Here is a 26,949-nt window from a genome sequence, read left to right as displayed (position 1 = left end):
ACGTTCGGATGTCACGCGCGATGCAACCGGAAGTTGAAGAGGAAGAAGGATTAGGTTCCTGCTGATCGCCGGCGCTAACCTGCTCTCGGAGTCTCTTTACTCGAAGCACCGAGAACATTAGCAAATTACCCACGAAGCTCTGCTCATTGCTTCACTGCCCACTTTTTCGCAACGACAGTTATCAGCACTTCTAAGCCATCATGGGGGATCAGAGCCAAATGTCACAGGTGAGGTACTCCTTTATTATTTCGAGGTCAATGCAATTACTCCGCCTTAAGAATAAACTACATTAATAAGCACAGCGTACGAAAATTTCACAGTAGCTCGAGTGGAGCGTACCATTATAGGCTATTTATTTTAAGCTAATTGGCCGAACACCTTCCGACAATGGTCTGCACCTGAAAATAAGGAGGGGCGTAGCCGCTGCGTGCTCTTTCAAAATTCACCGACGTTTAAAGAATACGGACGCTTGTGCATCCCGCCTGTATCGAAATGCGGCCGCCGCGACTTGGATTGGGTGTGACGCCGGGCTCTTAGTCGATTGCCCTATAAAATAAATTGGAATCTTCACCGTTTTTAACAGGCATTTTAATTGCGAAAGCACTGTTGGCCTTCTAGGCTGGAGAATGTCGGTGTGTGGTGTAGCCTGTTAAGTTAGCCACGTGAAGCGGGAAAGGGCGGGAAATAAACAAGTCTGAATGTTTGGCGATGGATATATGTTGGTTTTGGGTGGGGTCATTAATAAAAATGGCAATAATAAAGGTCTCTAGCTTGAAGGTCTCTATGGCAAAGATCTTTAGGTGAACGACCTTTGTGCCAAGGCCTTCAAGATAAACTCCTTCAGAGTAAAGGTCTTTATGCCAAACGTCTTATGGTAAAGGTCTTTAGGATAGAGGCCTCTGGGGCAAATGCATTTCTGGTAAAGGCCTCTAGGTCGAAGGCCGTTGTGGGAAAGGCCATTTGGTCAAATACCTTCAGGTCAAATGCCTTTATGGTTGAGGCCATTAGCGAAAAGGTCTTTAGGTTAAAGGATGCTTTCGCATTCACAGCACGTAAGTGCCTTAAGCGCATGCCTTAACTTCTTTATCCCGACTTGTTTTAGTAGGTCCAGAGTGTACTTTCGCTTCGAATTTCGACTGCCTGCCTGTTCTTCACTTCCTTTTATTATCGCACTGTCACTTGAATCGATCCTAAAGTAATGGCAGATGGGTGTTCAATGGCATAAAAATGATGTTGATTACGATGGCGTTTCGCCTCGCAGATGTCGGAGAATACGGAGATGTCCCAGCTGTCATCGTCCAGCGTAACTCCGGGCTCGGATCGCCTTGCACAGCGCGAGCGCAAGCGGATGATAGTGCGCGTTGGAACAGTAGTGATCATCCTGCTGCTCATCATCGATCTCATCCTACTCTACCTGTGGCTGACGGCCGAGCCCCGGGTGATCCGCAAGACCGTCCACAAGAAAGAGGACGCAGCGCGCCTCTTCGAGCCGGGCCAAGGTGCGGAGAACGCCGACGGCTCGCTCCTGTTTCTGGTGAGATGGTGATTTCGTGATACTAACAATGGTAATTACATCAATAGAAAATATTTATTACAACATCAGAAACTACACGTGAGCGTGTAATTCCTTGAGAAGGCTATACATGAGATGCATAACAATACCTTGCAGGAGGAACAGAAATTGAATTTGCAAAGCTGTAGCAGATATTGTATATCAGAATGCCTAGGGGGCTGAAAGACACTCAGCACGGTTATCACAGTGGAATAGGAGATTTATCGACATTTGTACACGGTATTGAACAAAATGACATGTATGCCGAATTAGTATTCGCGTTCTGTGGCAGAGGGCGCGTGACGTCAATATTCTGTCACTCCTGACATCAGCGTGTTGAACCACTCAGCGTTGTAGGTTGCCATGGATTGTTGCAGTGGCGCCATGCAGGAAGTCACTATATGGAGACCAGTCAGCGTGGCACGTTGCGGTGACGTTATGCGTGCACCACGGAATCACTGAGTGGTCGCCAATCAGTGTGGCGTGGTGGTACATTTACGACGCCAACGCAGACGCCGAAGAACCGGCCGACAGACCTATAACAGCTGGCGCGGTAAAAGATTACGCAATGGTTGTACTCGTGAAAAATATATCTCAGCGCTACTTTGCGGACTGGTTTCTTGGTATTCATCCCAGTGAATGGGAATAGACATCCCCTCATAGTTTAGGCATTTCTTCCTATTGAAACGAGTTATAATTGTTTTTTGTTCTAACCCCTCGCATTCTGTCCATTTGATTCCGACTAGACGCAGAGGTTTGAACAGCCATTCAATCGCCTACAGATTACGAGCAGAGATAAGGAACAGAAAAGCCTTCCTACAATCACTGCAGTGTTCATGAATGTGTAAATAATATCTCCGAGGAATTTAATAAAAAGAAAGAAAAAAAGGAAACCAGTGGCTTTTTTGCCCAATGCCCTACTCAGGACGAGTTAACGTACCCCGGCATAGACTCTGCTGAGGGGCGCCACCGTCATCGCCTGTGCAACAGCTCGGGATGCCTCTGGCTCAAGACCTACCTCCATTACGGTGGACGGGGCGGAGGAGACAGTGGTTCAGGCCACATCCACGGCCAGAGCAGCCCTGATCCGTGCGATGACTTCCACGGGCACGTGTGCGGAGCCCGGAGCCATTCTTTGTACGAGGACGGCATCGCCCGCCTTATGACCGCAGTCGCAGCCAGGATGACGGGAAGGCGAGGCGGCAAAGCTGCACCCGGAAGCGGAATTGACCCGGCGAAAGGAACCACGGCTCGAGATCCGGACAACGATCGTGTGGTACTCTTGGAGCAGTGCTTAGATGGCGCAGCCGTTGTCACCAAGGATGACGTCACAGGGTCCGTGCTTGAAAGTGGCTCACGCGAAAACAGCTTGCCTCCATATTGGAGAAAGAGAAAATTTAGTGGGAAGTCGCTTTAACAGTTGACACCTTTACAAATTATAAGGCCTCCAGCTTTTCAGCTCTCTTACTGTGCAGAGAGGTTGCAGCCGTGTTTACACCGTAGCCAGTATTAGAGGGTCGACCCCTAAGTCCATCATTATCTGGCTAGGAGATGTGATCCATTTTTGTAAAACGCCAACTCTGAAAGGCCAAGTAGCTGCCGTGGTGGTTTTGTCGGTTTGGCGTTCGGCTGCTGATTTCAAGGATGCGAGTTAAGTCGCTGCTGCGGCGACCTTATGTCGCTGTAGGGGAAATTAGAAATCGGTCTTAGGCTGAGCGATGCCAGCGATCTTTGAGGAACATGATGTGTTTTAAATCAATACGGAACCCTCCATTACGGCATCCCTCGTAGCTTGGGGGTTGCTTCGAGACGTTAAACCCAGAAGTTTACAAGAGACCAAGTGGTATTTATAGTGCAGGCCCACCTGAAGGATAATTTGAATCACAGCGAGGTGAATGCAGAGTTGTTAGCTCGCATAACCTTAGAGGGTTTAACTTAAAAATCAATGTTGATCGGTTTACTTTAACTACGTGTACTTTGTCCGCGAACAAACGGGAGAAATCAGCAGAGCTTCCTAAGCTAACTCTGAAATTTCCATCCTGGGCTTGCACTTGTAAATAGAGACTAAATTTTCGCTGTACCTTATAAGCATGCCGTATTGTGACATATGCCATGAGCGTAAACTGAAGCGCGAACAGGACAGCTGGAATGCGAACACAGGTAAATAAAAATATTTCCCGGAGAAGAAATACAGGTTGTGCCAGTGATACTATCCTTCCTCTCTACGACAGAGAGATAAATTCTCTTTCACACTTCATCAGTTAACTTCCTGTGTGCTGATTTCCAAGATCCCTTGTAAAGTGGCGTCAGCGCAGGGCAGCGAGCGAACATATGCTTGGATCTTTCTTTGTATAAGTCAGTTGAGATTAGCGCCCGTGTTTCAACCTGTCTGTCCGTTCTTTTTTGTGGTGTGTGTTTTGCGGTCAATGAGGTGAATATAATGAGCGAAATTCAGAATGGTCCACTAACACTTCGACAAAGCCTTCTTTGTGAGATCGAAATTAAAATCAGGTACTCTAGTATTCAGTCTCTGCAGACTCAAATCCGCAGCGAGAAAATCTGGACAAGTGCATTTTTTTTCTACAAGAAGTTGTTTTGAACCTAAATTTTTGGCACATTGTAAGCTTGCACCATAAAATATATCCGTGATCCTTCCTCGGGACGCGATAGACTTTTGCTATTTATTGTAAAAAATGCATCCCACTGATTTCTATGACAGTCTTAGCAACTGGGTGCAAGGGGATGGTTTATGGGGGGTTTAACGCCACAAAGCGACTCAGGCTATGAGGCACGCCGTAGTGGAGGGCTCCGGAAATTTCGACCACCTGGGGTTCTTTAACATGCACTGACATCGCACAGTACACAGGCTTCTACTCGATGGAAGCTGAGGGCAAACTTTAAAAGTAAGGTTTTGCGGCCCACGTGAGTGTTAGGGCATTCCCATCAATACGTTCGCAACAATAGCTTAAAGTAATCGATAGTTGCCTCATATTTAGAAGTGATGTTGAAGTATGCTGGACTTACTTTTTTATTTTTCGCAACCACTTAAATTGTTTTGTTTGTTTTTCATTTTGCGCTGACAGTGGTCTAGAAACTTATGAAATTAACATGAGGGCAAAAGAAAAACGCACGCACACAGGCTGTTTCATAAGCGTGTGAATGAAATCATGTTTTTCAGCGGCTGTCGGAGAAGAGACGCCGAGCCATGTCCTCAGTCGCTTCCTGACGCTCCCCTCCTATTTTCGGAGGGCTTCTTTCGGGAGCACCCAAACGCCAGCGTGGACAACTTCTCGGCGTTCGTGCAGAGGTGACAAATATTTCCAGTTTTCCACCCATAATTCCAATGGTTAGCTATAATCACAACCCCCGCAGTTATCTCTGAAAATGCTAAGACTCTCGCAGGACCAAAGCTTTTAGCAGTGATATCTATCCACCGCACGTCCTCCCGGCATCCCTGACCTCATCATTGGAACTGATTATTCGGTTAGAATGTTATGGTAACAAAACCTGACGGTCTCATTACAGTGGCAAAACTGACGGCTAGTTTTTCATGCTCATGAAACCTGACAAAACGGACGGTTACCTTGTCATGGTAACAAAACGGTGGTTTTCATTTCCACGCTGTCAGAGGGGATGACGGCTAGTTTGGGTCGATAATCTGAGTCATGCTTACTAGCACAAGAACAAATGAAAGAGGGAAAAAGAAAGACCCCCCAAAAATAGAAATGTTGGAGCGTTTGTTGTTTTTGCGTCTTTTCTACGTCATATACTTCACTGGCGAATGGGCTGCATATTAACTGGTCAAACGAATTGCATATCATAACACTCATTCTGTATTATGCTTACGATGCATTGTTAGAGCGTTGAAAGCATTCGAAACGGTTCAGGACACATAATGACCAGGGGCAGTTATTTATAAGGGGTGGATAAGAATGGATGACGCCATTTGGGCAGTAGATTTTTTTCAGCTTTTTTCTTCTGGAAAAGGAGGGGGAAGTGCGCTCTTCAAATAAAAAATTCTTTGTCGCTGATCATACCATGCGACGAGTTACAGGGCTATTGTATAAACTCAATGTAGTCAGCTTATTGGTACTCTCAAAGCCTCTAGAGCACAGTTAGGACAAAATGTGTAGTACTGAGTATGCTACTGTGATTGTTTGAAATTATGAGAACAGTTTTTTTATTTTATAAGGAAAGCTACAAACGGTGTGAAAACTGAAGGGAGATATTAGCCCCTTAAGTCAGGAACTATGATCCTTCCGAGAGAAAATTCTCAAAATTTCAGATTCCGTTAAGGTGCAGTCCTGCATGACCAAAACATTTTAACTCTGCAAGACAAATAATTACGTATTTAATATATTCACGTCATTTGTATACACTGCTTTGAGGATGTCATTTATACTTCTTTTCGCTAACTTCTTTAAAATGTCGTTCTGTGGACAACACAGCCTATTTAATGACATTTAAATACGCTGCCGCATCCAAACAAACCACCGAGTATACATACCTCCGGACCCACATCGGCGCTGACGTGAAACGCAGAGGCTTCTATCTTCTGCATTCAGTTCGCATGCCGTGCTTAAAATGTCCCAGCGTGAAATGTCGTTAAGGGTTTAAAATATAAGCTCCTGCTATACGCGGCTGATTGTATTTTTACTGTAAGCGAAAATGCTGCAAAACATATTGCGGACACATTCGTGTACGCCGTGACTGAAGAGGTAAGGAATGCTTTTTATAGCGCGCACAGTCATACGCGACTGGGCTGTGCATGTTAAAGAGTGCGCTTAGCGATGTGTACGATCAAAACTCGGTTTGACCTAGAGTAATTGCGTGTGCTCGCGTCGCGTACACTGTTTGGCTGATGTGGCGTGTAGTTAATAATGCGTGGATATTTCCCACACACGATGAATCGCTTTTCTAAGAAGGTGACACCCTTTGCAGCCAGCGTCGAGGGCTTCTGAGAGAATTTTCCTGCGTTCCTGCGATTTTGAGTGCGTACGCAGGTCATGAATAGATTGGACGCGCTTGTGTTGTTTAATCTCAGCTGAAATACAAAAAGATAGCGAGAAACGTACGCTACTTTTTATTTTCTGGCACGATTTTGATTTTTGTGTGGCTGATGGGAGATTTCGGTGAGAAAAAACAATTCTCTTTTGGACTCCAGTTGCCGTCTCAGCTACATTTTTCACCATTACGTTTCCGTACGGAAATGTAATGTGTTGATGCAAATATGCTGAGGTTCCGCACTGTGTATGATGTACTTAGGCGCCTCTGTGCTATTGTAAAACTACTATTAGGCTGGTTTATTGGTCGCCTTATAGTTATGAGCAACTTCAACTGCCTTCAAGCATACAAAGGCGCATATATGAGTTAAAGGAGATTTGAGTTAAAGAACAGGAATAGTGTAAATTGAGTTGGCGAACGAATTCTTGGTAACGGCATCTTGGCTGAGGTCGAGGGGAAACGGCCATAGGAGCGGATGCAACACTAACAGTAGACAACCGATTGTCACTGCCGCAGTCGTTTATGAACGGAGAGAGAGGCCGGATTGGGAGTCCACTTGGTGGATGAAGTTTTCGGGACATGGCATCGGCAGATGGCGTAGAATGTATTTAATTGGACATCAGTGGGAGAGGTCTTTGTGCTGCTGTGGACGGTAGTTTGCTGTTGATGATGGTAATGACGATAGTTATAAGGGTATACGAGTTAAACTGAGCAGAGCAAGGCGCCCTTGAGTTCTGTACGGTATCTTCAGGCCCCGTGAGGGCTATCTCACCCCATCGCCTGTCATAAACGGCTAAATTAGTCGAGCTTCGTTTCAAAGAAACCGTTTATATCAAAATAATGAACATAACAAAGGAATGACAATTCTCCTTGGAAGCTCGGTCAACACGGGCTATAACGATATTACGGCTGTAACGAAGTAATTGACGGGCCGCTTCAACTTTGTTATAACGAGGCGCTGTACTTTGTGAGTTACTCAAGGTTCACCGCGAAATGATGTTATTGCAGTGTGGCACCTAGCCTGAACCTTGAGAGCCGCCTGCACTTGCGCGAGACCAACGCATCCGCTGCGTTCCCGAAATACTGGATCCAACAAGTATGCGGCTGGGTGGAGCTCTCGGCGCGTTGCCACTTGGAGCGGAATCTGCGGTACAAGGGTTACGGACACCTGGCCCTGTACCAGCTACTGTGGAAGCTGCTGTACTTCGCACCTTTCATGGGGAATCAGGCGAGTACTCATGCTGACATTATAATGGAATCTCGTTATTTCAAACTCGCTTATTTTGAACTTCAGGTTTATTCTATGCGACGCTTTAGTCACGTGAACATCGGGAAGCCCTGCTTGGTTCCTCTTAATTCGAACTACGCTTAATTGAAACAAACGTTGTCATCTTCGATTTAGAATTATCGGTACAAGAGTAGAGCCTCATCAGGAACATTATTTAGCGAAACAGTGGTCTCAAAAAGAAAAAAACAAACACTGTTTTACTTCTAGCCCCATTAAGGATTTGCTCATGAGACTGCGGCTACAGTCATTCAGAATGAGAGGATATGAACTCGAGATTTTACACACATCGCTTTCCTCTTATCAACCCTAAAAACTTCCTTAGTGCGACGCTTACTTCATTTTGATTAAAAGAGACTATAGGGAATAGGTAAACTGAAGGACCAGGTAAGACGACGTACTGTTCGGCTTCTCTGAGAGTAAACGTGAGTTCAGCGCTCTCTTTTCGGGGATGGTTAAGCCTGAGGTGATCAGATTAATGCTGATTATGACTGCTCTACTACGTCGCATTTATTTTCCGCGGCTAAGAAGCCACACACAAAAACTGCGGGAAATAACGTGGTAGGGTTTTGCAATAGTTAAACCGAGTAGACCTGTGAAAGCATGCGTTTAGCCTGGTTGGCTCGTGATTTTCCTCTGCTGGGTCGTGAGCAGGTCTGGGGAAGATATTAGTTCGGTAGTAATGTTAGTTGATGAAGGCAACGATGTGCAATGCACAGCGCGAGAGTGTGCTGCAATTTAACACGAAGCCTGTTTGGCTGCGGCGATAGCATAGTGCTCTCGGGCAGTGGCCAGCGAAGCTGGTCTGTTAGCGCCGCCGCGAGTTGGAATCCCAGTCACGGTAATATTTACATGATTTATTTTTTATGGTTTGGCCAAGGTCACCCTTAAGGTCATGCTTCACGCAAACTCTGTGAGCCTGTTTGACAACTCAAGTACAGCTTTCGCACTAAACTACATTTTTATTGCCGCTATGGCAACGTCACAAATGCCCATGTAAATTCAGTGTACCCCTGATGGACATGCCAATCAGGGTTGCGCGAGAGTTGCGGCACTCTAAAAGGGAGAGGTGAGAAGTGTGGTAAGTGGTGAATACGGATGTTGGTTGTTAATGCGCTGGCTCGGAAAAAGCGACGTCGAAAACACGCAACGCATTTACTGCAGTTATAGTCCCAGTGCGACGAAATGAAGACTAATGGATGCAGAACACCAATACCATTACGACGGAAACGACACTACAAGGTATCGACTGTCAACTCGCAGATTATTGCACATAACATATACCAGCAACATATCTGGCTTCATATAACACTCTATGTGCTCGCGACCTGAAGAGTACCTTGTGCACTGCTTCACCCTTGGTTTCCAGACACTGCTTCACTGCTCGCCAAAGCACCGGGGAGACTGCATTATTAACCGGCAAAGCTGGTATCTCACATTGCCTACCGACATGCCGATAGGTACGATAGCGGTTGACAGTGGGGTGCACACAAAGGTGGCACTTCGCCATATAGAGCCCATTTTACACCGATTGCTGTCACGTGAAGCGGCGTCGTTGTCGCCGTAACATAGCAGGAGCAAGGCGTTAGCTGACTGGGCAAAATGGATAGACGACACATACGACATAATGACAATGCGTCACGCTGAGTGGTCGGAATGTGAATGGCTGATTGGTTCAAAGAGAGTGGCGTCACGAAACATTAACAAAAGATAACATGCAGGCCTAATGGGAGTGTAGGCGCATAAACTTAGCAGGCGCCCCACACCAGCAACCACAGGCACTAAACTCGCAGTCTGGCATCGGCAATTCATCATCATCATCAGTCTGACTACGTAACTGCAGGTCAAAGGCCTCCCCATGGCTCTCCAATTAGCCCTGTCTTTTGCCAGCTGTGCCCACCGTACGCCCACGAACTTCTTAACCTCATCCGGACACCTAACTCTCTGCCGCCCCCAGCAACGCTTGCCTTCTCTTGAGATACACTCGGTTACCTGTAAGGACCAGCGGTTATCTTGCCTTCGCATTACATGCCAAACCCAAGCCCATTTGTTCCTCGTACCTCTTGATTTGGACTAGTATGTCATTAACCAGTGTTTGATCTCTGACCTACTCTGCTGCATTCCTATCACACCTATCATTTTCCTGTCCGTAGCTCTCTGTGTTGTCCTTAACCTAAGTTGAACTCTTTTCTTTATCCTCCACGTTTCTGCACCATGGGTGATTACCGGCAAGGTACAGCTGTTATATACTTCTCCCTTGAGGAATATAGATAAAGTGCTACTCGTCATCTGACAGAATTCGCCGGATGCGCTGTATTTCATTTTTATGATTCTATTTATTGGTCAATCGTGATCCGGATCTGCGCTCACTACGTGCGAGAACTTTCGTCATTTCTTGCCTTCCTAGTTGTGGCTGAGATTCACAGTACTGCTATTGCAAACGTTCGGTAAATTAATTCCTTACATTCCCCTCTATCAAGCAAATGGGAAGGTGGGAATAGTTTTCTCGAGCCATTGGCGGCTATCGAGTCTCAGAATGCGTTCAAAACACTTTCTTCTATTTCACTGCATACCTTTGACACTGCGTCTTGAAATGCTGGCTGTTTCTCTATTTTTTATGGCTGAGCGGTTACCTCTGAACCTAGAGCTAAACGTGCATAACTTGTACTTTGGAGATGTGTCCGCTTGTAGCCACACTTTTCTGTAATGTGGACGAACCAGAGATACATGGTATTTAATAGAATAAGGTACGATTGCCTTGCGACAGTAATTGAGCTGAGGCGAACACACCTTAACAATACTAGCGTAGGCAAGTCCTGCAAGCAGTGGGCTTAAAAATACTACTCGATACAATAGGGGCGAGTACGTTAATGTGCCTACGTTTCTCGATCTAGATCTAGTAAGCGTTGATTCGCAGTTAGGTTTCATGTGGGTGCAATTGCAACTTAAAAATCATGGTAATATAATTTCACTGGATGTTGCGTACACAGTCTTTGATGATTGAGAAGTGGAAGTTCTGTCATGAAGTAAGACTGTTTTAATAAGTCTACAGAGTATTGGAGGCAGATATCTTTATTGCAACCTGCGACCACTTTTCTACGTAACCTTAACGTTGGGCGGGTTGTAAATTACAGATGCGAGAATGGGTTAGTTTACTTTCCAATAAGAGCAACGAAATAATTCTGCGCACACAATGAATTATTTCCTTTAGGATGCTCACATCACATGAATTATTTTACGTAAGGGAAAATACCAATTCAAAAAATCATATCCCTCTTGTGCAGAAGATAAGAATTTTTCTCTTGCACTTACTGAGCTCATTAGCCGCTTTTTGGGTATTCAGTGAGAATGTTTCTGCCGAGTTTCGACCGCCGTTTAATTGTATCTTCTAGGTATCCTGTTTATAGCTTCTATATGTAAACTGAAATAAAAGACTGACTGGATCTAATGAACGTTAGTTGTCGTTCAGGGGGCACGGAAGAACTCTGAAATTAATTAGAATTACTTTAAATTGGTTGCCTACAAGAGCAGAGTTGCACGTCGTTACGCCATATTGCCCACCCAAGCATCCAATTTATGAAAGCCGCCATTTTTCATACGAGAGCCGTGCTTGATGCCGCGGTTAGAGCGGGCGCTCGCTTAATCCGCTTGTTTCTTGCTGTCTGAACCTTTATTCTGAGCAACATACTGTCGCTGCGAGTTAAACATGTTTCTAGTGCAGGGGTGCTTGCAGCAAGACATACCAACGAATTACCAATGAAATATAGGCCGTGTGGACGAGTTCTGTCATCTACTGTAAACGCCGGATTTGACTTGCGCTTTGTTTTCAGCGAGAGTAGAAAAATTGACATCTAGAGATTAGACACCAACGTTTGAACGAAAATACGCACTCGATAATTGCCTAGCAAGTACTGTGTGCAAAATATATGAAACGGTCAATGATATGAAAAATATGAAATATATTAGGCTGTCTTGACCTTTCGTGGGCTCTTCCAGTCCGCAAAGCTCAAATGGACTTCCGGAAGCAGTCAAGTGCTAAACTGTATGGAGGCATTGGCTTGTCGGCAATGAATGTAAGCTTCAGAGCCATGCGATGTAGTTTGAGCAGTAAAGAGCGGCGTGAGGAAAACAAGCTCGAAACTCTTACGAGAACTGCGCTGCTTACAATGACAGGTACACAGTTAACGAAAGCAAAAGAAATGGTTAAGTGATACCCAAGCAACTGAGATTTTATCCTAGTACAGTGAAAAAAGAAAATCTCACGTGACATTTCTCCGTGACACGTGATATTTCGCTGTTTCTCCGTTGCCATTCTTTTTATCGCCAAAACTAACGGCGCTTACAATCGTTTTTTTTTTCTCACTGCTCTGGAATAAATCCTTAGTTGATATAGTGCGTTGAACAGTTACTGTTTGTGTTTGCTAAGTTAGTCCCTGCCATTCAACACCACGTAGCTCTTGCAAAAATGAAGTTCGAGCTAACTCATTACCAAACACACCAAGAAACTCGCGATTCCGTTGGTAGTCTATTAAAAAATTTAAAAAAAATCAAATTGAGTTTTTGCATAAGCATCTAGAGTTGCGCACTTGTTTTTCCTGGGCCGCTCGCTCCTCTATTAGCCAAACATGATCACAAGGTTGAAAAGCAACCATTAATTGCGGAGAAGCCAACTCCTTTGCATCGTTTAGAACCAGACCGTTGCTGACAGTAAATTCGCACACGTACTGTGCTTATGGTTTGCGGCACATGTTTTTTTGTCGCAGAGCAAATATTCGCTGAAAACTGTTTTCTTATCAATAAAAAACACTTTTATCGGAATATCGAAACTGTACGCTAAATTTTAGAAAGAAAATGTGATTTGTAGCGTCTACAACAGATGGCGCCATCCATCCACATGGCGAGTGTTTTGTTCGTAACACATTGAGGTATGCCTCGCTGCAGCGGACGAATTACTAGCAAGCTGTAACATTCAATACAACAGTAATTTGCCTACAGTAAAGCTAGTTCAGCAGCCAGAAATATGCGGAGTGAGCATGCACTCGCTCTAACCACTGCACCAAGGTCGCCCCTGCATGATAGAGTTGCGGCTTTACCTAATAATTTGGATGTTCCGGGGCAACCCGGCAGACCTGCGCCACCTATACGCAACTATAGGTACTTACTGATACGGTAACTAAAACTCAATGAGCGAGCAGTGTCACCTTGTGAGGCGAAATGTAATTACACTCTTTTCGAGCAGCCTCCGAGACAATGCTATAAAGTTTCCTTTCTCCAGGGTTGATTTGTATGTTTCAGAACTCAATTCACCAAAGTGTTTGTATCACATCTAGGCAGAAGCATTCCATGCGGTTTTCTTGGACCAATATCCAAAGCGTACGACTCCAGCGCTCTCTCGAATACGCATTGCCACTCTTCTGTTACTTGGTTACAGCATTCTACCACAAGGCGCCGCTGCCTGTCGACAGGCTGGTGATGCAGGCGGTGAAATTAAAAACGCAGTCATGGGCAGAAAGTAATAGAATACTCGCAGAACTTCAGAACGGGTTCAGAAGTGGTAGGCGCTTAGATGATAGCCTGTTCTTGCTTACCCAGTGCATAAAAATAGCTAAGGTGAAAAATAGACCTCTGTATTTAGCCTTCCTGGACATAAGCGGTGGATACGACAACGTGAACAGGGAACTCCTGTGGAACATATTAAAAGATGAAGGTATCGGTCATGAGGTAGTTGATCTTCTACAGGAAATATATCGAGAAAATAAAGTTGAAATAACATGGGAAGGAATTATGAGTACGACAACTGTCGAGGCACGCAAAGGCGTAAGGCAAGGTCTATCACCGCTGCTGTACATGCTTTATATAAGTTTGGAATTAAGGATACAAGGAAGCAATCTAGGTTATAATCTGTAGTACAGATTAGGCGGAAAGGTGTTTGAGCAACGACTACCGGGTTTCATGTATGTGGACAATATTGTACTGTTAGCAGGTAGCCAGGAAGATTTGCCAACTCTAGTTAATCGGTGTGGAGACGAAGGAGACAGTCTAGGATGAAGTTGCGTTAACACGTTTTGGCGGGCTAGTTGGTTAAGCATCTTGAACAAACAGCGCGAACAAAGACGAGCACAAAAGACAAGAAAGCGCCGTGTCGTTCGCTTTCTTGTCTTTTGTGCTCGTCTTTGTTCGCGCTGTTTGTTCAAGAGACTAGGATGAAGTATTAGTTCAACTTAGTGAGGTGTGATTTTCAAAGATACAGATGATCAAGAGCTTACAATACAAGGCCATGAAATGCCCCTAGTGGCCGAATAAAAATATCTCGGGGGTATAGGTAAACGAAGGGCAGATGTACACGAAAAAGCACGAACCATCTCTCATAGCAAAAGGGCGAAGAGATTCCGGGGTAATGAAAGGTAGGGCATTGTGGGTGTGCAACAGGTATGAAGTACTGAGAGGGATTTGAAAAGGAATATTGGTACCGGGGCTTGCTTTCACGAATGCGGTTCTGTGCTTAAGGACAGAGGTTCAGTCGTGATTAGAACTAAATCAGAGAGCTGTTGGAAGATTAGCACTAGGTACCCACTGGAAAAACCACAGAAGAGGCAGTACAGGGGGATATGGGCTGGGCATCGTTCGAAGCACGGGAAGCTCAGAGTAAATCACTATACGAAGAACGCCTGAGGAAATTGGACGATAACAGGTTGGGAAGCTAAGGTATTTAAATACCTTACAGAAAGAGCGTTGACTTACACTGGTGGAAAAGAACTAGAAAGCTAACCAGTAAGTATGCCAGACACGAGGCCGGAGAAAGAAAGAGCATTGAACGACGTACAGGTTAAAAGCGCCGAAGCTGAAAATTGGATAGATTCAATGGAAAAGAAGCATAGTGTAGAACTATATTGATACTGGAAAAGGCAGATCAGGAAGGAAGCGTTTTGTGATAACTCAAGAGGCAGTGCCCTACTATTTGAAGCTAGGTCGGGATGTCTTAAAACGCGCAGCTACAAAAAGAAATTTAACGAAGAAGAGGACACATGTGCTGTGTGTGGTAAATCTGTAGAAACAATAGAACACCTCATACTCAGATGTGATGGTATCCATCCCGATGTCGATGCAGGCACAGTCACCCTTCCTGATGCCCTAGGGTTTAGAGATAACAATGGGCAGGCAAATAAATCTGCGGCGGAAATTAGCTAAAAGCGATTGGAAGTCTGGTGGCTGAAAAGCAGAGAGGTGGCATAAGGTGAATAGTGTAGGAAGACGTATTTAAAGAAAATGGCGAATTTTAATAACTTAGAACCCAGTTAAACGAAAATAAATTAAAAAGCTGAGCATGTGGCAACTGCCATCACCCCGGTTCAAAGGGGACGCACCTACCTTCTATCCATCCATCCTCCCTAACTTTTCCGTGTTTAGCCACGTGGTCCCGCGCAAGATGTAGCAACGTTGGCTGCGTGCTTGCTTTGCTTCGAATACAAGCATTCAAAGGATACTCGCTCACAATGGACCAAACAGAACCTTATTATCTCTGGAGAAGTTGCGGACAGAAGACGTGCGGAAACTTATTTTCTAGCTATGTATTGGTAAAAGGCAATGCTGAAATTTCCACAATGTTATTACTTCTTTGAATCTGAAGAAGTCTTGTACTTCTGATATAACTTTTTATCTGGAGTGGCAGCTAAGTTTCGCTTGATATGGTGCAAGAAAAATCTGTTTGGCGCTTGTTAATAGGCTGATAAAATGTTAAGTCGATTCGCATAGTTCATCCTTTTATTGAACTTCGCAACACAGGCTTTATAAACTGCTAGACGACATGCCTCTTCCAACCCGATGGGATTTATCACGTGTAGCTACACTGCTCGCTTTGTTGCTCCCAGCTTATGTAGCTTGTGCTCTAGTAGGAATGCATCTTATCGAGGCACACTGTATCATGCAAATATTTACTTCAGGTTGAGGTGGTCCCAGTTGAATAGCATGCTGTAACAGGTGGCTGTGGGCAGGAGACTTCGTCGATGTTAAATGTAGTCGACATTGCCGTCGTATGTCGCAGATTGAAACTGACCGCGTTAATATGTTACTCTTCAATACGGCGATGTATACATAGGTGAGGAGTAAATAATATTCAACGAAATGTACCCTGCATGGTCTTCTGCACAGTGAACTAGAATATGTGATTGTGGCACGATGAGGAGGGTGCGCCTGGTTTTCCGGCGGCCCGGTCAGTTCTGTAAAGGTGGTGGAGGCTCTGCTGCTCTCTTTCGTACCGCGGTGTGGCGTCACGGCCGGCTTGAACCGTGGCGAACGGATAGGCAGTCGCCTTTACTGAAGGCTTTAGCTTGTTAGAATTGTATTCTGACAGTACACTTGTTGTTCTGTGCCACATTAACAGGAGGCTGAGCCTGGATTCCAAGATTTCTGTGAGCAATTTTCGGCTGTGGTTACAGCACTTTTTGTCATAGCGCGCCTATATTTTTTTTTCACAAAAAGCCTAAACCAACCTAACACTAAAAGGCGCGAAACCAGTTTTTAAAATGCTTAGTGGAATTTGAATAAACCAGGCTTCAGCCGTGCCAATATCTCTCTGACTTCTTCGGCGAGCCCTGTGTAAGCGCTGCATTTATACTGAACTAAATGTGGAAATATTACTAGCAATCAGGCATGTCATGCGGCGACGCTGCAAAAGCGGTGGGTTTTACACTAGGTGATTAATTTGATTGTTTTACTCTACCGAATGCTTTTACTCTAAGCTGAGGAGTTACTCACATTGCAGAAATTATCTGGAGTATGATGGTGAGCAGACGTGGGCCGAAGGTGGCTGAGGGTGGGTGCGCATGCCCCTAGCTAGGGGCTGCCCACCCTGGTGAGAGCTGGGTGGCTGGTGGGCAGAGATTCTGGAGGACAGCTGGCTTTCTCACTCGTCTTTGAATTCGATTTTGTCATCACTTTTTCATTCTGCTACTGTGTGGAATTCTGGATGTGACTGTAGGCTTCGTAGGGGATAGAGGTAGGTGTGTTGGTGGAGGATTGTGCTTTTGGAGGGTGAGGTGGAGGTTATAGGATCCTCACTTATGATGGACGGTTCACATGGACAGCACTCAAGATGTCGGTTGGGGGGGGGGGGGGGGGGGTTAGGTTTTTACTGCTTTCGCAGCAAAAGGCCTGAATTAAACTCATGACCTATATTTGGGAAAGACAGTCGGCCTGTATAAACAGGCGCAAATTTTATTATAAATATTCCGAGGAAAACATTGTATAAAGATTTATACATCATTATAACTCAACGTGTTTAACTTGCAAGTTTACGAAACGCTTATATCTGCAGTTCGACCCTACTGAAATAATCATGCGTGTCATTATGCGCGTTGACAAACTGCACATCAATAATGTTTACTTTCTTTCGTGACAGCGTTGTTGTAGAACGTAGGCGCAGCTCTCAGAAAATATGTCATGCATTGCCGTCGTATGCCGATGGACATCTTGCACTTTCTCAGCACCGCTTATGGAACTGGTCAGTTGTCACTGAAATGCAAAGGCGAATGAAATTTTTCCTACCCCAGCTGATGGTGTACGCGGTTGGAAATGCGTAGCGAGATGTTCGGCCTTAAGCTTACCTACCGGCATATTCACTACCACAGGTGCGAAAAAAATAAACGATTGCACATGGGAGGAGGAAGTGTTAAGATAGCAGCACTGGTCATTTCGGTATTTGCAACCATTGCGTGCAAAAAAGCCAAAGAAACCATAGGCCGCAGCGCCACAGCAGCAGGAGCAGTTGCAGTGGCGCCGTCTCGTGGCATCCATGCACAAAGGGTTCGCCTACGTGGAGCCGTTTTGCTATTAGAATTTATTCTACTTCACAATAAAGTTGTAGATAACGCGCTGCACTTTCCGGTCATGTCAGCTGCGGGCTGTGGGCCCCGCACTATACTGCCTACGTTGTAGTGTTTTCATTGGCACCGGATGTGAGCTCTCTTGTGTCGGAGAACAGTGATGCAGAAACATGATCGGCGTCAGACTTTTTTGACGGACAAGGGCTGGAAGCCAGTGGGTTCTCTCAGTGTTTTAGCTTGACTTCAGCCCAATTTAAGCAGTTTGATTTACCGTATTAGAGATTTTTAAGCACCCTTTTACCTCCTTGCAAACACAAGCGCACAGGAAAAACACACGTTTAGCCAGGAACTCTTTTGCTCGATGAGCAGTAGCGACAACAGGACAGTTGATTATACTGCTGTACAGCTTATTTTGCGTACTTAGAGGAGTACAGCGCACAATGCAGCAACATGCTCTCTGGCTTATTGAATAGTGTGTGATCCCCAGATTGCTGCCTGGGGATTGTCGGTTATTAATCCATGACAAAAGGGGCGCGAAAACAAAACGGCGGACGAAGAGAGAACGCACACCATGAACGCTAACTTCCGACTGGAGGAATCACACAAGACCATGGCGACAGAAACCTGAGCCGATCGATGAGCGCCTGCCCCAAATCTGACAAGGCTGCAGATGTCAACCGATAACTCAAAAAACGGGAAAAAAAAATAAGACAGAAAAATTGAAAAGGAAAAGACAAATAGAGGGGGGGGGAGACATGAAAAGATAAGGGCTATTACGAAATACGAAACTAGTAATGTCAGTTCTAGTTTGGATAAGGATTTAGAAGTCTCGCTAACACATTGATAATGCAAATAAGTAGCTATCTGTGCAGCTTCATCGATTTCGCGAGTTAGTTTATCTCTGCTTCTGGAAAGGGCAGAGCATTTATCCAGAAAGGGCAGACAGCCACACTCCTTCCAATGCAAAGCTAGATTAGTGCCAGTTAACGATTTAATGTTGTTGCTGTGTTCACGAAGCCTTTCGTTAAGGCACCTACCAGATAGTCCTACATTCTCCTACCAAATTGTCCTCACCTACTCCACTCTATCTTTTTTTTAAGCATTCCATTTTTTTCTCTCTCCTGTTTTTTGTGTTATCGGTTTATTTCTGCGGCTTGCTCAGCTTTGGCGCGTGCGCTCGTCGATCGGCTCTGGTTTTGTTCGCCATGGTCTTTTGTGATTCCTTCAGTCGGAAGTTATCTCTCATGGTGTGTGTTCTGTCCTCGTCTGTCTTGTTGTTTTCGCGCTCCTTTTGTCATGGATCTTCGATACTGACTCGCCCGAACTTCCACCCTTTTCAATTAGGTTGTTCAGTTAGGTCTAATGCAGGCTTCCACTCGGGGTACCTTAGGGGTGCTACCACAGCAGGAGGCACAACCGACGCACTGTCGCATCAGTCAGTAGCGATGGTGATCCTGCCCTAGTGATGGCAGGCCCGGTTTGTAGTGATGTCTCACCAAGGTCAATTTGAAGGATGCGTCACCGCTCCCAGAAGGGTCCCTGTCCTCGGGCCTCAGCGCCCTGTGGAAATGGAGCGGCTCCTTCGATTTGCTGCTGTCGTCCTTTAGTACTGGATAGAGGATGAGCTGGTTTCCCCCCGATGCGATAAGGCCCAGATGGCAAAGCAGTGTTGTGTCCGCCCTCCCTCGTAACTGCTTGTCGGTGAGCCCTCCTTCCCACTAACAAAGGAAAGGCGTTGGGGATGTCCCCGCCGCCGCGAGGAGTCGGCACTACGCCATCATATCTTGGTTGGCTCAACATTGTTGATTTGTCCCCTGGTGGCACAGGAAGTGCAATGTGGAAATGCTGTCGTAGGCAGAGATTACGCGATCTAAACAACACGTACGTAGGGAATGATGCACTACGAGTACGTGCCGGAACGCCCGGAGGCAGACAGAAAATGAGCTTGCAGAAGCATTTCCCCCTAATTAAACATTATAAACAGGGCTATAGCCGTCAGTAGTGACGAGCGGGCACGGCTGGTGAATAACGAAGCAGATGATTCGCCGGACATGATTAGTTAACAAGGTAGGCTGAAGAGCCAGCTGGTCAATTTACGTGAAGGGCTAAAAGCGTGTTAGCGACGGCACCAAATATTTCGCGAAAACAATACGTCGGAAATATTAACAACAAAATAAAATTAATAAAACCATTCGGACCCTCGTGGCGACGAATGCTGGCGTGAGTCGGAGTATGTTGCAACTCGCGGGGTGGAGGTGCGAAGGTAGGATATGAGTGTATGGTATAGGCTTGCCGTACGGTCACGCACGAAGTTAGGGCTCTCAGCGCTTGCAGTTAACGCGCGGGTGCGTGCGCGCTTGCGGCTGCATTCATTTCGGGTGCACAAAAAATGCCGCCTAAAACGACTACATGGCTTCAGCGAATGTGCCCTGTATTGTCATCGCTGTGGAATGCCGCATATTTTACGTTTCGCTTCTCTCTGATATTTATGATGTCTGCGGTTGTGTGCATGTCGTTTATTATTCGTGGCTGAGGTTGTTCCTCATGTTGTTCAGTGAATGTAGATCTCGCTCAGCCTGCGCCCATTGTCTGTTGCCGTAATGAGCGCAGTTTTTGTCGCTCAGGAGGAACTGTCTTGTGGTTAATTCTCCCTGATGCAGGCTGCGCCCCTGGTGAGGGAGACATACCGGGAGCCTCCTCAGCCTCAGCTCCAAGCCTGTCTGAGAGTCGTGGAGGACGTGCTCAGGCGTAGGACGGCGCAAGTGGCCCGCGCGACGCTGCTGCAGGCTATAGACGGGCTGCACGACACCGTGGCTCACTTCGTCTGGGAAGCGCGACAGGCAAGCGTGCACGGCGTTCGCCCACTCGGGCGTTCCCAGCCAGAAGGGAAAATGTGCAATAGGAACTATCAACGCAAAGCCTCCGATAAGAAAGCATAAAGCTGGACGAGTTGGCAATGCACAGCGTCGACTGAAAAAGCTCAGAGATGAGCGCACGTAACCTCTCCCCGTGACCATCTTGTCGTATTTGCGTTCGTCTATTTGCGTTGTTCAATCGTCACAACAGTTATAAACTTGCCCTAAGACGCAGAGCGTGTTTGTGCAATTTCTCCGCGCCACCTACCCGTGTTGTTTCTATTCCAACAGAAGAGCTAGAACGTTTAATAAATTAGGCACATAATTGGGGAATGTAGAGAGAATTTAAGAGGGTGTAAATGAAGAGAGGTTACAAAGAAACAAATAATTAATATTAAACTCCACCTAAACGGCGCCCAGATGCTGCAAAGCTATGTACCTTTCTCAAGCCTTCACAGTTGAAGAAAAGTTGCTCTTGTTCCGGGCTCAGTATTGCTTAACATGCTTCTGCTTCAAGTTAACAAATTCAACCTTCCCCAGCATACAATTCAGTAAGCCTGATAACTTGCTCTCCTACTAGGCGTGGCGAGGATCTGAGGTTTAAGCAACCAGCCAGGACGAATTTCCTTATATTGAATAAGTTGCACAAAGATGCCCAGCTTTAATTCAACGAAGTTTGATCATATCAGTGATAAGTACTCTCTTGTTAGGAAGGAAAAGACGCATCCTTGGTACTGTCACGTGGCGGTAACGCACAGAGTAAAACACCCTGCACGGAAGAGCCGCGGGTAGGCCAGTGCCCGTAAAAGACGCGAAGTCTGTTGGAAGGTGCAGTGAGATGAACAGTCTTCAACCGTCGATAGCATGCTGCCTGTGCTTAGGCTGCTTCATCGTACGCATTCAAACGCAATCGTCGTATATATCTCGAGGTTTTCAGAAATCACGAGTATTCTCGTGCCGAACTGACACTGAAGCTGGGAGTCTCGCCTTCTCGAAGCAGAACCTCGAGAATCGAGCGTTCGCAATAGCACGGGCTATAGTGAGAGGAAGGGGGACTGTGTTATGTTCTTTGGAGAAAAGGCAGCGAACGGAGAAACCTTACTGCATATTACCCTGCACTGACAATTGAATATAACGACTTTCATAATATTAGATGTGGAAAAATGACATTATATTTATATTTACCATAAGTGCCCACAATATGACATTAGGAAAAAAAGGAGGGGGGAGGGGTGGAGAAACACCTATAAAAAATAAGTAGTAATGTGAACGTAAAGCACAAGAACGGACAAAGTTTTGAGTGGGCAATATTATTTTACATTCAAGAAAAACACAACAATGGTAATTATTTCTTGTCGTACTAGTTGGGACGAGATGCTGAAATTTTATTATGAATTTTCCGGTGGTAGAAGTCTCGACATTCGCTTTCAGCAGGTGATTCAACTGCCTGATTGCTAAAAGTAAGAACTAGTCTGTCAGTGCGTGAGAACGGTGGTTTAGATTTGAAGTTATGGTATATACCAGGAAACGCTTTAAGTGGTGAGTGATACACGCTGCCATGTATTTGCACCAGGCGTAACCTTAAGGGTACCGGAAAGTGATGTTTTTCTTTTTTTCTTTTTGCTGCTCTAGACCGTTTTTTGCAAAGTGTAGAGGAAATAAAGTAGTATCAAACTCTTCAGGATCACCAATTATCCAGACTGTTGGGGAAAACAGGGTACCCCATTTCAATACCGACAGAACGACAGAAGGCTCTTTTTTAACTCTTCACTCTGTTTTTCCACTGATAGCTTCGCTCGTAGCACTGGCTTCACAACATGCATGCATCTTAAAACACATAGCAGAAGATTACGTTGGCCACCTGCCATCAAAGCCAAGCCTCGAGCACGTCTGACGACATGAGATGCCAAATCGGCAGTCACGTACCCTATTTTCAAAGATGATTGTAAGGAAGAGACGCGGGACATTCATTGAGTGGAGATAACTGCTTGTGATCGAAGTCTAGCGACCAAGCAGTAAACTGCACGATGACAAAAAACGCAACCACAGGTCAAGTAAGACTAGTGATAGACAAAATTGGTATTAGACTTGGCAGGTTACAATGGGGAATTTAACAAAAAAACTGACGTATAATCGACAGCTGTAAATAGTGCAAAAGTCCGGAATTTAATTAAGCAAGTCGGTGTGCTGTGTACAGAAAATGGGCTAATCTATAGGCACCGAAACTGACACGTGCGCCTTGTTTCGCAGGTGATGCGCAGCCTGGTACCGATGTGGCTTGCTAGGGCGAGCGGCAACATGACGGTTGACGTCATCGATGACGAAGCTGAAAGAAATGTGGCAAAGGTGCTCGCCGCACAGCAGCTGAGTGCAATAGAGGCCCTGGTGGATGACGGCTCGGACCCAACGCGGGCTAACTCCAGCATCTACTCGTGGAGGGTACGCGACCGTATGAGGGGGGCTGCTTTACACGGTTCCTCATACACTGCTTTTTCAACCATGCTGAAGACATTGAAGGCTATAGGATGCTTTACGCCCGGAATGAAATTGTCGCGAAGTTGGCGTGCATCAATAGGGGACCAGTTGTAGTGACGAAAACGTCACTTTTCTTGGACGAAATTGAAATAAAGGTACTTATGAAGCTCTTAGCTTTATAATCTAACTGCGCTGACGGAAATGCTTTTTTTGTTAGTCGGTCAGTGATGGCTACGCGGCTACATCACTCGGTCATTCACTTAAAACTGATGAAAATCGACATTACGGCTTGAATTCGGGTAGCGGGAAAAAATTATGCGCTTTAAAGTCAAATTCTATGAGTAATGATTGCTTCTTTTGTCGTCAAATAAACAGCAACATTGCTATGAGAGGCGAAACATATTTCTACTCAGGAAAAAAATTCAATGAACTCGCTCTCTTATTCGTCGCTTGTTTTGCGTCTCGTAATAGGGATGAACCTTTACTAGTTGGGTCGTATTTTGTTCATCACTTTCTTCAGCGCTGCTTCATGTAATTATTAGTCCCTTCGCTTTTCGTCGCCGATAACCCACGGTGACGAGCTGATCACGGTGAATAGTGAAAAACTAAGATTTTCTTGAAAAAGAATTGCTGTTTTGGTGAAGGAGGTTACCGTTGTAGAAAGCATACTTTACAGCTGTGGCTGTTGGAACGGCCTTCTGAATCATCGCGTTGACCTTGTTCGCATTGTTAGCTACGCGGAGCTGCTGCTATGCGCGCGCTCCAGTGGCGCCAAAAAATGGTTCATGTAGCCACTCAGACCGTGAGATAACGTGGTGCGACGTCACAGCAGGCTATATGCAGTGCGGTTGCCGCAGGTCGCTCCTCATTCTGCCCGGCGATGGCAAAAGGAGGATCTAAGCAGTATGATAAAGCTGCTGTGCGCCCTTCGTTCTTTGGAGCGCGGTCAATTCCGTCCATACTATACTTTATGTCGGTTGCCTTACACATATTGATTAACTTTATATTTCAGTCAGTTTTTTACTCTCTATGTTGGGTTAGAGGCTTTCATGCTCTTACATTTCTTAATGAGACCTCTCGTCTCCTGTTGGAGTTTATCGGTATCCTGCGTAACTAAACTGCTGCCTGCTTCGATTGCGACCCCCCTAAAGATAACTGCAAGATTATGGCTCATTGCTTGAGTACTAAGGTCGCCATCCTCGGTTACAGCGGGATTTGTGTTCTGCAGCGAGGTGCAGAATTCCTACTCTGCCTGCTACAGCCAACGTAGGTGGCCTTCGTTCTTACTGTGTTGCATTCTCTGTTCAAGTCTAGGACAGTTCAAGACCCTACCTTGCTACGATCAGTGCATTGCACCTTGCCCTACCGACACGGCCTGTGAAATGCCAGTGCGACACAAATGTGATGTCTATTTCATTTTTAAACTCGGCTCTTCCACGTCCACTTCCGGTTCTACAGCTTGCGGAAGAAGGTAGCAATGACCCGTAAATTATTTCCTCTCCACTGCTATTCCTAGAACTGTAGTCACCAACCGGCTGATCTCCAGCCAGCTTCCTGCCTACGTTGGCAATGAAGTCGTTCATCAGTACAGTAAGAGTACATGTAAGTTTTTCGCTGCCCTTAGGTTCGCTACCTGGAAGACCGGAAGGCCTTGCTGGTTCCACCGGGCCTGCTGGGCCTCTTCCTGGACGCCTCGCCCATGGTGGAGCCAGTGCTGGTTCCTCTGCTGGGCCGGCCCCTGCTGCGCGAACTCATGCCCACGCGCCAGGGACCGTATGCCTGGCGCAGACGCCACGAGCGACGCCTGGAGGCCTTCGTCAACTGCATCGCACCTGGTCTCGACGTCGCTGGCACTCCACAAGGTACGTGTGGGAAGAGCAGAACGTAGAGAGGGCACGTACAGTGGTGAGCAGCCGTGTCTAGAGCGCCCCGACGGTGCCTTGTGGGTCAAGTCAGCGCCATCTAAAGTTAGGCTCTGGGTTTGAGTTACGCGTCCTATGCGCATGCGTGGCAAAAACAGAGGGATGCCTGCTCGTCGCTTCCTTGTCCAGCCCCCGTCTTGCGGGTTCGTTTCGTGCTGCCAAGGCCGCTCTGCCTGCATTTGTGACGCTAGCCAGGGCATCGCCTGGCCGCCGTGTTTCACGAGTGTAACGGCCAGGCAAGTACGCGCGGGTGATAGCGGGTAATCGCGCCTTTTTGCATCCAAGTAACTAGATCTGTACGGATGCCAAACGCGGTGTTCTTTGCAGCGTATAACACAGCGCAAAGACACGACATGAAACAATACGCGCTGACTTTATACAGACAAGACAAAAACAGACACCGAACAAGCAACTAGGCCTGATTCTCGTACTCATAGCCTGGTGCATGTTTGGAACGTGCGATCACCCGCTATCACTCGCACTTTCTTGCCTAGCCTCCTCGTGATTCGCGCGAAGCACTAAGCGCAAGCACTTAGCGGAAATGAGGCCGAGAACCCACAAGCAGGCACCGATTTATTTTGGTCGCGCATGAGCGCAGACGCATAACTCAAACCCAGAGCCTTCAGCACCGTTTGTTACCACAGCCAGCGGATAAATCCGTGCGCCCCTTAAAATCCGATGGATGTTACCTGCCATGGTGCATTAGTGGCAATGGCAGTAAGCTGCTGGTCTTAAACACGTGGGATTGAATAGCAGAGGCGGCGTCCTATTGTTTGATCCATCAATCAACCGACTGATCCATAAATCGACTGACTGATGGATCAATCGATTGAACTTATCAACACGACACGCAGCGTTCAGACCAGAGGTATGTACACTGGTGGGCAGCCATGTCTAGAGCGCGCCGACGGTGATCTGCGGAGCAATTCAGCGCCAGCTAACGTTAGGCTCTGGGTTTAATAATAATAATTGGTTTTCGGTGAAAGGAGATGGTGCAGTATCTGTCTGATATATCGTTGGACACCTGAACCGCGCCGTGAGGGAAGGAATAAAGGAGGGAGTGAAAGAGGAAAGGAAGAAAGAGGTGCCGTAGTGGAGAGCTCCGGAATAATTTCGACCACCAGGGGATCTTTAAAACGTGCACTGACATCTCACAGGACACGGGCGCCTTAGCGCTTTGCCTCCATAAAAACGCAGCCGCCACGGTCGGGCTCGAATCCGGAGCCGTGTGCTGTGCGATGTCAGTGCACGTTTAAGATCCCCATTATTTGTTTGTATGTCTTCACAGAAGTTTTGTTTCAGCTGGTTATATTCTGTCCGACTAGAAGGTCCAGCTGTATCTTTTCACAGTAAATCCACATAATTCTAAAGTTTACTCAGCGGTAACCATCGTTTACACCAAGAAATTGAGGCGGAGGTTATCCTTTCGCTTTCTTGGCCACATACTTGTAAAAAGCAAGGTTGCTCAAGTTACAGGCACTTTTGTCCGAGCATTATTGCCAATAGCTTGCTGGAGCAGCGGACGGTTAGCACTACCTCATCTCCGTGATTTACACTTACTGCCACAGATATTCACGGCTTGGCCACGGAAACAGCCCTCGAGTCCGGAGTGCTCGAGCCGTTGCTGGTGCTTTACAGCCGGCGGCTACGCGAGGAATCCGGGCGACCGACCCGGCTGCACCACGACTACAGCAACGCCGAGCTCTTCTTTGTGCTCTGGGCTTTGGGACATTGCGGCGGCCGCAACGCGGCGGTCCTGGTGAACGGGGCGCTCAGAAACTTCGCTCCCTTCGCCAGGACGTTTCGATGCACTGTCAACCAGGCCATGTGGAGCGGCCATAGGTGCCCCTTCTGGCACTAAGGACTCCCTGGCGTCGTTTTGTGGTGGTTTTCTCCGAGGATTGGAATATTTGTTCGTTAGCGGGGAATGAACGCACGGATGGCCTGGAAGAGTGCTTTTTTTGCGAAATATTGCAGTGACCAAATATGTTGTAATAACCGAAGGGGTACGATAAACAGAAATGGAACTTCTTTA

General features: G+C 46.3%; 1 protein-coding gene across 1 annotated transcript; it reads left to right on the top strand.

Annotated features, from left to right (window-relative positions):
* Nucleotides 1-53: 53 nt before the first annotated feature.
* On the top strand, nucleotides 54-26,949 carry LOC144103412 (uncharacterized). Its single transcript, XM_077636134.1, has 9 exons — nucleotides 54-227; nucleotides 1,262-1,534; nucleotides 2,478-2,887; nucleotides 4,731-4,859; nucleotides 7,565-7,784; nucleotides 20,323-20,502; nucleotides 22,768-22,956; nucleotides 24,617-24,854; nucleotides 26,483-26,949. Exons 1-9 carry the CDS (start codon nucleotides 201-203, stop codon nucleotides 26,773-26,775), a joined length of 1,959 nt encoding a protein of 652 aa, XP_077492260.1. The 5' UTR covers nucleotides 54-200; the 3' UTR covers nucleotides 26,776-26,949.

This window comes from Amblyomma americanum, chromosome 9, assembly GCF_052857255.1.
Source record: "Amblyomma americanum isolate KBUSLIRL-KWMA chromosome 9, ASM5285725v1, whole genome shotgun sequence".
NCBI classification, from domain to species: Eukaryota; Metazoa; Arthropoda; class Arachnida; order Ixodida; family Ixodidae; genus Amblyomma; species Amblyomma americanum.
Note: the sequence above shows the minus strand (reverse complement) of the source record. Positions and strands in the feature narration are given on the sequence as shown.